The sequence below is a fragment of the Rhyacophila brunnea genome, unplaced genomic scaffold, assembly GCF_057557595.1.
Source record: "Rhyacophila brunnea isolate RB1 unplaced genomic scaffold, BYU_Rbru_1.0 scaffold_19, whole genome shotgun sequence".
Classification (NCBI taxonomy): Eukaryota; Metazoa; Arthropoda; class Insecta; order Trichoptera; family Rhyacophilidae; genus Rhyacophila; species Rhyacophila brunnea.
This window is the reverse complement of record NW_028232848.1, coordinates 30710206-30723622: the sequence shown is the minus strand read 5'-3', so window position 1 is coordinate 30723622 and position 13417 is coordinate 30710206. Positions and strand designations below refer to the sequence as shown.

Genomic DNA, 13417 nt, shown 5'->3' with positions numbered 1-13417 from the left:
AACTATGAATTAATAAAAAATCTCTTTGATTGCTGGTGGGATAAAAATCATGACTATCTGATATACACAGAAAGCCGTGTTAAATTGCCAATGTCTTATCTCTGACGAAATTCGTGTTGTGCTTTTCAGGACGCCAGGATAATAGGTGCCATCACAATCATAGTCCTGACGGTGATCGTGGTGGTGGGGATGGAATGGGAGGCCAAGGCGCAGCAGGGCCTGCTGATCATCCTCCTCGTGGCCATTGCTGACTTTGTGTTGGGGACCATAATTGGTCCCAAGACCGACCTGGAAATGGCCAAAGGATTCCTCGGATACAACAGTAAGTGAAATGACTTTTTTGCTTGAGTTTTAATCAGAATACAAACTATAAATTAATGTCAAGTAATTTATTTAATTGTTAAAAATAATATTTAATAATATTAATTATTTAACTGGAATATTATTATTCAATGATAGCGCCAATCAGTAGAGTGTAATAGACAGTGTTGCCAACTCTCATCGACAAAAGTATGCCAGCTGCGATAAGAAAAAAATCCTAGATTTTCTGAAAGAGATTTTGTTTATCAATTAATTCTGTAGTAAATTATACGCATTTAACTTTGTGTGTCAAATTTAGTCCTTGCATAACTCTGGTACCTATTCACTACCTCTTAAGTATAGGTAATAATAAATTTCTCGGTCCTGACATACCTATACAACAAAAATTTCTTTTCATGTTGACCGTCACTAATCAAACGTTTCTATGCCTATCTATCATTATGTTTAATACCTCCACGCTGTAAACTTTTTGTGTCAGCTACTATAGATGTCTTCATCATCATCACCCATGGTCGATCCACTGCTCGTTGAGGGCCTCCCCTTGCTGAGACTTAACCTTATAAATATAATTTTCCATTCAAAACTCTCAAATGTTACGGCGACTGATAACATGCGACACAATGCTAAAACATGTTTTGAGTTTCTTTGTATTTTTTCAGTGACTTTGTTAGAGCAAAATCTGGTGTCAGATTATCGGATAGATGATGGAGTGGAACATAATTTCTTCTCCGTCTTTGCTATCTTCTTCCCTGCTGCTACAGGAATCTTGGCCGGGGCTAATATATCTGGAGATCTTAGGGTAAGTTATTTGTGTAGTATTCATTTCATCATTTAACATCAGAGACGTTTGCCAACTATTCTGCTAGGCCTTGCAGACTATATCATGCTCTCATTATATACCTACCTCAATTGTGGCCCTCACATCCTGAAACGGGCCCCCAGGCTAGAATCTTTAAGGTTAAAGGTCAGAGTGCCGTTCCGGTTGAAATCCCCAAAATTATCGTTTCGTCTCGTGGAAAAAATATTTTGACCACTTCAGCTGGTATATTATGTCATAATATGTACCTATAACAAAAAATCTGTCACACTTACTTGTATAAAACACATATAATTAGATAATATGAATACGTGTATTAATTAAGGCGCTAAGTACCAAAAAGTAGTTTTGCTTGGGGCTACAAAATACTTATTTGTCAAATAAAATTGTATGAAGCAGACATTTTGAAAAATGTAGTTTCAAAGTATAAAGCAATCTCGGCAGCTTCTATAATTTTAAAACTTAAATTTATTTTCAATTTCCACAGTACATAGCTTTGAAATTGACATTTCCGGTCACGGTGTAAGTACCACGCAAAGAATCTTATTTTAGGGTCTAAGTACCAGCTCAGGGACGCTAGTGGGATCTAAGTACACACTGATGACATTTTCAATAGAGATGGGTACAATATTATAAATTAAAAAAATAAGGTTTTTCGATACTTTTGTTTTATCAATTCAATTATGTATTTACCTAGTCCTAACACAATCATTCTGCGTTTTATTTCAGCGATGTGCATATGACCCTAGAGACTATAGATCAGTGGTTTCCACGTTTCCGCGATGAATGTGCTTGTTTAGTGGTCAATCCAAATTTATCATGTTCATTGACAAATGGATTCTATCATGGGCCCCACATCCTGAAGCGGGCCCCGAGATCAAGATCTTTCAACCACAATTTTTACAATTAGTAGAATAATGTTAAAAGTGGATTATCAAACTATTCTAGAATAGATTTTTGTTTGTTTCAATATATATCTGGCATAGAAATAATTTAAATGTGGATACAGTCATGGCGAACTTTTTTTTTTGTAATTTTGATTTCCAAAGCTCCAAATTTTTATGAATGCCTTCACTTTGTCTTTTAAAATCAGTGAATGCATTTGTAGTCCTTGCATTGATTTATTCACCTGCTTATTTTAATTTCAACCAAATACAACAAAATCGTATTTATCGTAATCGTATTATCGTTCCTAAACAAACTTGCGTCAAATTTCAACATTATGATTTGATCTTTTATTCAGACTTCATTTTTTCACGAGATAGCCAGCGCGCTACACAATAGTGTAGAAGTGACGTATTATAAAGTTTGTCAATCAGGTTTGCAAACAACCTTTTATAGGACTGTTTTTTTTGTATGGTTTATAACTAGCGACCGTTTAATAAACTATGCATTTGCAAACTTCATACTTGTGGCTACATTAATTTTTTCTTAAATTTTAAATAAATTCAACATCTACATATTCAAATAAATATTTGTCACGTCACTTTCACTGTATGACAATATGGATTCTGGTTTTAAGTGAATTGTGTTAAACTGTCCACTAGTTTTTAGTTTTTTTTTTTACATTTTAGACACTTCCATCATCTTTTTGGCGACGTTTTTTAACAGAAGTCGTGAGTGTCAACACACCGTTTTCAGCCATTTCATATGGAATGCCGTTGAACGCTGCAGTGGTACTTACACCCTTACATATAAAACTCGCCAATGGACTTACATCGTCGCCAGATTTAAATATTTTATTGTATTTTTTTGACTTGCTTAAGGCACTTAGATCATAGTTAATAGTATTGGCGTTGGTATGTAGAACTGTTTTCTATAAAAATGTCAGTTTTGAAAATGTTGGTACTTAGCGCCTTAATCAATACACGTATTCATATTATGTTAATAATATATATGTTAATATTTTGGGAAAATTATCGGGTGCTCCGGTTTGTAAACAAATCCATTTCGAGCGCTGGCTATACAAACATTTTCCATATTCCATATTCCATATTTCCATTTCCGTATTCAAGGAACAATTATGAGTATTAAGTGTAAATTTAGCAATCTTTTGTATTTTTGAAAACATCTACTTACCTACTTATTATGGAGTTGTCGAGTATCATCAGCACACATAATCAAAAATTGTATCGCATAACCATACGTATACGTTTATCTCACTTATCTGGTCGACCCGCTATGTCGGAAGAACCCTGTCAGCCCCCCGTTTGTGGGGGCCATGACCTTAATATGTGATTCTGAAATATAATCAAAAGTTCACGTTGCATCGAATTACAATTAATTATTCATAATAACTTTTAACATGTTCAATACTCTAGAAAATCATATGTTTCGACACGATAACACTACTATTCTGAATTGATATAATGTATTTGAAAACTTTTCAGGATCCCCAATCCTCGATCCCGAAAGGAACGCTATTGGCCATATTGTTGACTACCCTATCTTACTTGGTGATGGCTTTGATGTCCGGCTGGACTGTGGCCAGAGAGGCCTCCGGAGACCTTACCGATTTGGCCAACGGGACATTCCTCAATTGCACCGGTAAAATCTGCGAATATGGCCTGCATAACAGCTTTCAAGTGAGTAGAATATCATTTTGGAATCATAGATCGTGCCACATATTTGAATTCTATCTTTCCTTTAGAGCAGGGGTTCACAAACTTTTTCGTCAAAGGGACAATTTTAAAATATTTGGCGGGTTGCTCTTTCTTTTGTAAATATTTTCTGTTTTTAAAAAACAAGGCAAAAAAATAAAAAAATATTTCATTGTGTAAATTTATATTTTTAACTAAATATACATTAGGTATTATTACACTAAATAATATTTTAATTTTTTCACCATGTGATTTATGCAATTGTTTGTTTGAAACAAAATCCTGCAATCTAAGCTTAAATTTTGTGGTAATTTTTAATAGGTATTCGATATGAATAAAAATTAATACAGATTTAACATAAATCTCGCAGGTTACATCAAAGTCACGCGGGACACACTTTGTGAAACCCTGCTATAGAGTAAGATTAAGTGAAGTGCAATAGATTACATTATTTCGAGAGAACTTTATGTGTAGAAAACGTATACTTAATGAATAATACAAATCGATATGATTCTTTTGAATGATAGATAATATAATATATTATCTATCATTCAAAATTCATTCATCAAATATCATTCATATTATAATATGTCTACTATTAATAATCTACATAAATATTTATTTGAATTCTCATTTATGTATCAAATGTTCAAAGGTTTTTATATCAAAGTATCAAATAGGTCAGCTGAATATTTTTCACAGGAATGAATTTTAAAGGAAAAATTTTAATTCAATTTAAAATTTTAAAGGAAATTGAATTTTAAAAACTAACCAACATCATCTATAAATTGTAGTCTTATTTCAATGAAAACAAAATACGTATGACTGACAAAGCTTAATGTGCACTATTTATTGCGGATCTTAACAGCTTACTTCCACCCTTCGCCACTCATATAGACATATATTTTTTGGTGTTTAAATTTTCATTATTTTATTTAATATTTTTTGTAATATTATATTGTCATTCAATCTATATGTATAATGCAGTCCAATTTATAATTCTCACTTCAACACCTGTAATTTATTTACAAATGATTCAGTATTAAAAACTATACATAAATCATTACTGAACGTTGTCGCATTAACATGCTATTATCGCATAATTAAACTGTGCCACTATGTCAAATATACATGCACTTTACATACTGATTAGAATAATGCTTTAATAATCATTCCCAACAATCCAAGTCTTACCGGCAGCCTCTATGATCACTTCTTAAAAATCATGGACACATTCAGTTCATGACCAGCCCCATTGTTAACATTGTCCTAATTAATTTGCATCGGATACAAAAATAGATAACATTTGCATAATATATGCCTTAGGTATTGTAATTCTGTATGTTTTGCACTAAGATTCATGATCAAATAATAGATATAGCTCTATTTTGAGATATCTAAAGCCGCATTTAGACCAAACGAGCGAATGTTTGTTCTTCCCTCACTCCAACGAGATTCTTATGCTCGCTCAACAAAAAGCGTTTTGGAGTGGGAGAAGAACAAACATTCGCTCGCTTAGTCTAAATGCGGCTTTATATAGATATTATTCTTTCAACCGGGTCGATCCCATGCTGGATGAAGGCCTCTCCTAGCTCCCTCTACTCTTCTTGGTTTTTCGCTGCCACGTACATTGACCAAACATTATGAGTTTGTCAATCCGACAGGTTATTTCTTGTCTCTTGGTGTCCCGTATGACTGCATTAATTGACAAACGGTTGTTCACCCGAACGACATATCCGACCCTTTGCAATCTTATCTGCTTGGTGATCTTCATCACATCGTGTACTCTTGTCTGCCTCCTTATCGATTGGTTTTTTTTGTGGTCTTTCCGCATTATTAAAAGTCCAAGTTCTATACTGAAGTCTATTCTGTACAAGTCGAGAATAAGAAATAAAGAAAAATTCATGAGCATTACTGTAAAAATAGAGCCGGGTATTGGAGCTTTGACAGTGCACGCAGACACAACCAGAGCATACGGTTACCACCGGAGTCTGTGGTCGTGACTTCCGTGCATACTTCACAGTATGCGTCGTCTGAGCACAACTCACAATAGAGCTCAAAAAGCCTACAGCTAGCGCCATCATTGACTTCCGTTCTTAACCAATTTTACCATACATTCCTTGTGTACATTCACGCTGAAACACTGTACGAGTGAATCCCACACAATCTCTGCGGAATGTCTAGGTGTGCGTATGTGGTGGGCCTTATAGTCCAATATGTAAGGTACTAGCTTAGCAAGTTAAATTCCCGGTGAGGTCACCATAATAATGTGCATTTATGTTATTTTCCCAAATCCTGTGTGCTTCTGCGAATGGTATACTATTACTACTTCACACTACTGTCATCGGGGCTTGTTATCTATTGTTAAAAATAATAAAATACAAACAACTTATTAAGGTTGCATCGCAATAGAGATATGTGAGAGCCCACTTACTACATGTACCTAAGTGTTCTGAGAAAGCATCTTTGTGTCCATTAGAAATAGGCTGAAAAATATTAAGCCTCTTTATTAGTCATCATTTATTTAATCAAACAAATATTTAGATAATAATAAATAACCTCTGTGGAATAAGATTAACTTTGAGATATTATACTGTGTTATTTTATAACTTCACCGTCAACATAATTTATGACATCTATGAGAATTAGAACAATATTAGATTAGTAATTGTTTAACATGAGAATAAATAATGAATATTCATCATAGGTAACCTTATTACTGTTAATCATTGAATTAAATATTTATTTATTTGCTTTAACTCAACTTCACAATATGTATATTATATAGAATATTTTACAGTTCTATACTGTGATAAAACGTAGACTATTACAATTGTTTATACAGAATATCACGTTATATCAATGTCAACATCTAAATTCATGGGTCGTGGGTTTGAATTTAGCATCACTATCGAAAATGTTGAAAACCTCCCTCTATAGAGACGCAGCCTAAAGTTGTGATTATATTGAGATGCACGTCGCGTACTGTCATGCTGTCACGGCAAAAAAATTTGTCTACGGTTTCGTCATTTTGCAGAATATTTTGAACGATCAAGATCTCTGTAAATTCAATGATACGGAGTGCTAACTCTAATGTATTAGTACCTATTTTATTATTAATCATTATTCATACTAATTTCAATTAATTTTAACAGTTTCTACGTGTGTGTACGTTAAAATTACTTGCGATATTACATCCATTCATAATATTTTGAACAGAACCTAACATACAGACCATAGATAATAGACAACATTCTTATATAAAATACATAGTGCCAACCGCTGAAAACAAAAAACAGGCGATTTCGACATCGAGTTGAAAATATGTAGGCACAGATTAATGATAAAAAACATTCATTGAGTCATGCCGGTGTCGATGCACTGCGGTACGCGTGAGGTGACCTCATCCTTGTTCTTGTGATTTCGGCAGATTTTGGTAACTGACAATGTTCGTTTAAAGGTTTAAAACGTGCTACGGGATGGGAGCATCAGTCTGATAACATTTTAAACACAAAGTTAAACGATATTACACACTTTTTCTCATAGCGGCAGCTTACTGTGACTTCGCGTAATAGTGTGCGACGTGCAGCTTATTTGTCTGATTATGAAATTAGCTACAAATGACTTCGCATTGCATGTTTATTTGCAAAGAACTTCATACTACTGCGTTGGCATTTATTTGCCAATTTGAATGATGTATAAAAATACAATCCGTCATGATAAGTACATCGATAAGCAGCCAATAATATTACAGCTCAGCATTATTATTTAGTTGGAAAATCGTGTAAAATTTGTGTAAAAGCATTTATAACTGCACTCGTAAGTAATCACATAAAAAATGGCTGCCGTTGTATGTAAAAATTAGATTGGCAACTGAGTGATCTTAATATTTGTGGAGTTTACTAACTCAACCATACTTCATAACAAAAATAACATATTAGATTTCTTCTGTCCAAATTCTTTGGCATCTACCAATTTCACATATTTTTTTCAAACTATTGCACCCAATAATTTGAACGAGTAGCTAACAATCATTTCTCCTTTAATGGACCTATTATGAAACCTCTTTGGGGCGTTGTCAAGATCCACAAATCAGATCAGATTGTAAAACCAATTAGGTACATATTATTATAATGAAAAATATATTTTTGTTTTTTTTGACACATCATTTAGCAGTAGCTGGTAGTTTTGGTATGCAGATCACTGTGCAGGGGTGCCGCGTTCAGACTCGTTCCGTGCCCCATAAATATATTTAGCAGATTATTTTCTCCCTTATTTGGTTATTTTTTAATCTGTTCTCCAGCATGGTTTATTGAATAAAATATTTAGAACAATAATTATTATTGTCCAGCTATTGTGACTAACTAAAATATTGAACATTGTAAATACTGATAAACTGGTATCTTCAATATGAGAAAAAACAAGTAGTTTTCCATCATCCCTCACTGTGTTACTTTAGTGTTATTATTGATTGTGATAATTCAGTGTTCTTCTGGAACTTTTTCAGGTAATTGAACTGGTGTCAGGATTTGGGCCGTTGATATACGCAGGATGCTTTGCAGCAACATTATCATCAGCTCTGGCGTCTCTTGTATCTGCACCAAAAGTGTTCCAGGTACAACTTCTCATTAAACTTATGCCGATTTAATGTAGGATCGTACATAATAATTTGATGGTCTGTATACTGTCCTCAATTCTTTTATACAATCTTCTTATTATGGTCATTGTATCCGATTTCATCTTCAATTTGCATTTTGTATTTATTTTGTTTTAAGATAGGTAGGAAGTATATAAAAGTGGTAGTAAAAAAGGTGACTGACTCATTTCCATTGAAATATTTCAAATTATAATTTACAATAAATTTGTTGAGTTTGAAGAAATATCTAAATAAATATAAATTGGCGCCGATTATCTCCAATAGGTTAACTAGCCTTAAGGTTGTACCTCAGTTGAGGCACGGTCTAAAAAGATCGTGGCTAGGCGATGCACGGATTGCGGATCGCGGGTGCAAATGACGCATGCCAAATGAAATATAATTTGTCATATAAATCCAACATACGTACATTTTATGCTCTGTTTATTGTTCTATTAGTAACAATAATAATATATTCATTGACATGTTTTCTTTTTAAAGTAAATGGGTAACGTTTTTAGTCATCTTTACACGATTTAAGAATTAATACGCCCGTCGCCATCACGAAACAAAGTGACGTGTTTCCAGCTCGACATTCTCTCTCAGAATGCGAGCGAGTCCAAAATTTCATCACACTTATAGTTGAAAATTATTTGCCGTTTCACTGATGTACCACCTTAAATAAGATTTTTATACAATGATCGATCATAATATAGATAAACAATCACGGTGAATTACAAAAAAATGTTTATACATAAGTAATATCAAAAACAAAACACATCCTGAGGAGACCTCCAGTTTGATTTCATTTACAAAGAATTTACAATACTGTTTAAACATACCTACTCAAAATAATAATATTATTCACCTTTTTTCAGGCTCTATGTAAAGATAAATTATACCCAGGAATCGTATGGTTTGCAAAAGGCTATGGCAAAAATAACGAACCTGTCCGAGGATATGTTCTTACCTTCTTCATCGCTATATGCTTCATCTTGATTGGTGAGTTTTATATCTTTTACTAGCGACATTTGTCATTAACGGGTAGTTACTCGAAATAGGTATAAAATTGGGAATTTTGGGCTTATTAGAGGTTTGTTTACTTGAACAATTCATTGACTTGATACGAAAATGTGTGATTTTTCAGCAATTCGTAACACTAATTTATTTTAAGGCCAATTATAAAATATTACGTACCATTCATTATAAAATTGTCTTTCCATTAATTATTTTAGTATTTATTGAATGGTAAAGAATATAATATTTTGCAATAATAAATCATCATCTATGATTTTACTATACTTATTGGTGTTCTCGTGATCTGTTATAGTATTATTTAAAAAAAAAATCAAAACTTTCATTCATTTAATTACCAAATATGGTTATTGCAATGTATTATTATTTGTCTATTATTTTTCAGGCGAGTTGAACATAATTGCTCCGTTGATTTCAAATTTCTTCCTTGCTGCGTACACCCTCATAAATTTCAGTACGTTCCACGCGAGTTTGGCTAAGCCTGTAGGATGGAGACCAACATTCAGGGTATGTTTGTGTATTATAGCACCATTTACCATCATCAATGACTATTTCCCCATGTCATGATTTTCTATCTCAAACATAATATTATATGAAATATTATAGCATACTATGTGTTATTATATCATATTATTTGATAATTAATCCACTTTTCATGTAACTCACTGCAGGACGTGAGATTTTTGTCGACATTTTTAAATTTAGAATTTAAAATTCACTAAAAAACATGTTATGTATCAGTGGCGAAGGGTGGAGGTAGGCTGTTAAGGTCTTCCATAAATAGTGCACATTAAACTTTGTTAGTCATTCGTATTTTTTTTTATTGAACTAAGACTACAATTCACAGATGGTGTTGGTTAGTATTTAAAAATCAATTAATCGCTGCCTGACCCAAACCATAGTAGTTTTAGTATACTTTAGCCGATACAACAAAATTGTGCACACTTTTTCATTCATACTTATTTATTTTCGTTGGATTAAGAATACACTTTACACATATTGTTGGTTCATTTTTTTAAATTCATTAAGCCCTGCCTAACCAAACTATAATAGATAAACAATATTATTCTCTATAAAATATCCAAAATTATGTCTGATTTAATTGCATAATTTTAGATATTTTATAGATAGACGAGTATTTTTTAACTATTATCTATTATGGCTTGGTTTTCAAAAAACTAACGAACACCATCTGTAAATTGTAGTCTTATTTCAATAAAAACAAATACGTATGACTGATAAAATTTTGTATGCACTATTTATGGCAGATCTTAATAGCCTACCTCTACCCTGCATAACTCTCACCAAGACGTATCTACAACTTACTCGGAAACAGTATTTTATAGTTGTATGTCAATATATTTTAAAGGAGTGAAAATACGCCGAGTAAGCAAAATGGACTATAATAACTGACGCTTCAAATTTCTTATATAGTAAATTTATCTAGGATAACACAAATTGTAGACTTCTATTTTGTACAAAAATTACATTATGCATTATTCTGTTCATTGTTCTTTCAGTTCTACAATATGTGGCTATCATTGTTTGGCGCCATTTTGTGTGTGGCTGTCATGTTTCTAATTTCGTGGTGGACCGCGCTACTCACATTGTCTGTGGTCCTTGCTTTATACCTAATTGTATCATACAGAAAACCAGGTTCGTAAATATATTATAATCAAATTAACCCATAATTATTAACTAAATTAAAACACAATAATATATAGGCGGATTACTTAATCTACATAATATTATCATAATGATCAGTGTAGCTATTCTATACACAAGCCGGCTATCGACGGCTAAAGTGATAAATATTATCACTTTATCATATTTATGTATTAAGGCGGTTAATTGTTACAATAAGTTAACCGTTAAACTGTCAAAACTGTCTATCTTACTCTAAAAGTTAACACAGCCAAGAGAGGGGCTGTTAATACATAGCATGTCGTATATTTTTATTAATCAATAAAATGTCTTTCCACTGAGAATTGAAAACAAGTAAGCCAGCTCTCACATCTAAACTCGCCTCGTCTGCCGCACAGCCATAAATCAAACCTTCCAAGAACGGCGATCCAGTGTTACATACGAAGACCGCGCAGATCTACGTAGCTACAGTTGCACGTAACCTTCGAAACGTGCAGATATTTGGATGCGGCAATTGGCGACCTAGTATAGGAATGACCAATTCGTAGGTGTTTGTATGCGACCTGGCACTTTGACTCGTAGCCCGAGAAGCATGCAACTTGTCGATTGCAACAGCAGATGTTTTATTCAAACTAAACAGTCGCATTCGACCAATCTGATTCGAGCTCCATTTGGTAATGTGTGTTTTGTGAATAACGATGATGTCACATTGACGTATTTGACACGTTGCAGGCGAGGTGAGTTTGAATTTGAGAGCCGGCATAGTGTCCATAATATTTATTTTTCAAGAGGCATTGGCGATATTCGTCACGTATTTATTAAAAATATCACTGTTCTATAAGCAGGCAACGTAAAGACTCGACACTCAATTTACTTAGTTACCCATTCCTTATATTTTAATTAAATTTTGATCGGTACATTTCTTAAAATACATACTTTAATTATAATATGCAATTATACTTTTGTATAGATGTGAACTGGGGATCAACGACACAAGCCCAGACTTACAAACAAGCTCTTCTGTCAGTGCAGCAGTTGAACAGTGTAACGGAGCATGTCAAGAACTACCGGCCGCAGATCCTCGTGCTGACGGGAATGCCTGGAGCCAGGCCGCCTCTCGTGCACTTCACATATCTGCTCACCAAGAATCTCTCACTCATGCTCTGCGGTCACATTATCAATGTAAGTAACATTAAATAGCCGCAAAATAATAATATATAATGCCGGCTTTTCTCCAAGACATTCATATAAAAGTTGTGAATAGATTGACAAAAAAATTTTAAAACTATCATACCTACCTAGGTATATCACCGTTTGTATTGATAATTTAATATTAGTACCAAAAGCCATTCATTGTCTAATAAAATGGTCATAGATCAAGTCAATTTAGGCAGTATAATTTCATCTAATTGAAATGAATAAAATAGCTACGTACTAATTAATAGAGAAATGGGACTTAATAAGAAAGTAGCTTATTTAAAAAAAATAAAATGGTGTTTGTACTTGAAGTTATACTTCTTTGGCGTAACAAAACAAAAACAAAACTTGATATGACCTAGATTCTTCGACTAGCTCTTAATTATCTTGTTAAATAACACACTCAAGAAAAAGGGCCGCTTATTGGAGCGTCGTTGGTTTATTTCTATACACTTTAACTTATATTACTAGATTATATAATTATTTCTCATTGTTTTTATTTTTAAAGTAACAACTGTCACTCTGACGTTTAATCGTTTGTTTACGTAAGGAATTGCAAATGGCCGACAATAATAAATTCGTTGCCAAGACAACGGAACAATAATTCTACTATCAAACTTGCGTTTGTCTGACTGATTCGCAACTAACTTCATACTGTCGTGCACTTTCGTAACGGTGTGCGCGCGCAGCTCTCAATTTCACTCTCTACCAAACGCCCCAAAAGAAGAATGACTTCAAAAATAATTCCAAGTGTATTTTTGGAATTGTTAAACTCCGCTCGCTAGTTAAATTCTTATGTTTTTTCTCCTTCGTGAACAATTCGCCCAAATTGAGTTAGGCAGTTTGCAGATTAAGGAGTCGATATGTCAATCTAATCTATGATTGTTTTATTTTGTTTCAGGGAAAAATTAACAACAAAATGCGTAGTGCTTTGACGAGCAAGTCCTATCAATGGTTCACAAAACACAAAGTGAAGGCTTTCTATTCAGTCGTTGATGATGTCACATTCGAAGCTGGAGCAAACGCCTTAGTCCAGGTATAAATCTGCACGATTTCCATTCTCTGTACAGGGTCATTTTCTCATATCACAGACATATTTATATCATAAAAGATTATGAATATTAACAACATGTATTCTTAAGCTTCCTTTATTTACCTAAATGATCTGTC

At 33.4% G+C, this 13417-nt stretch overlaps 1 protein-coding gene across 1 annotated transcript in view; it reads left to right on the top strand.

Moving 5' to 3' along the window:
- Ncc69 (sodium chloride cotransporter 69) overlaps window positions 1-13417 on the top strand; it is a 135593-nt gene that overhangs the window by 110271 nt on the left and 11905 nt on the right. Inside the window, exons 7-15 of the mRNA XM_085945873.1 lie at window positions 130-322; window positions 981-1120; window positions 3529-3723; window positions 8246-8353; window positions 9250-9373; window positions 9792-9913; window positions 10927-11062; window positions 12021-12232; window positions 13149-13283. Coding sequence (XP_085801999.1) covers window positions 130-322; window positions 981-1120; window positions 3529-3723; window positions 8246-8353; window positions 9250-9373; window positions 9792-9913; window positions 10927-11062; window positions 12021-12232; window positions 13149-13283 — 1365 coding nt within the window. The remainder of the gene's footprint in view (window positions 1-129; window positions 323-980; window positions 1121-3528; window positions 3724-8245; window positions 8354-9249; window positions 9374-9791; window positions 9914-10926; window positions 11063-12020; window positions 12233-13148; window positions 13284-13417) is intronic.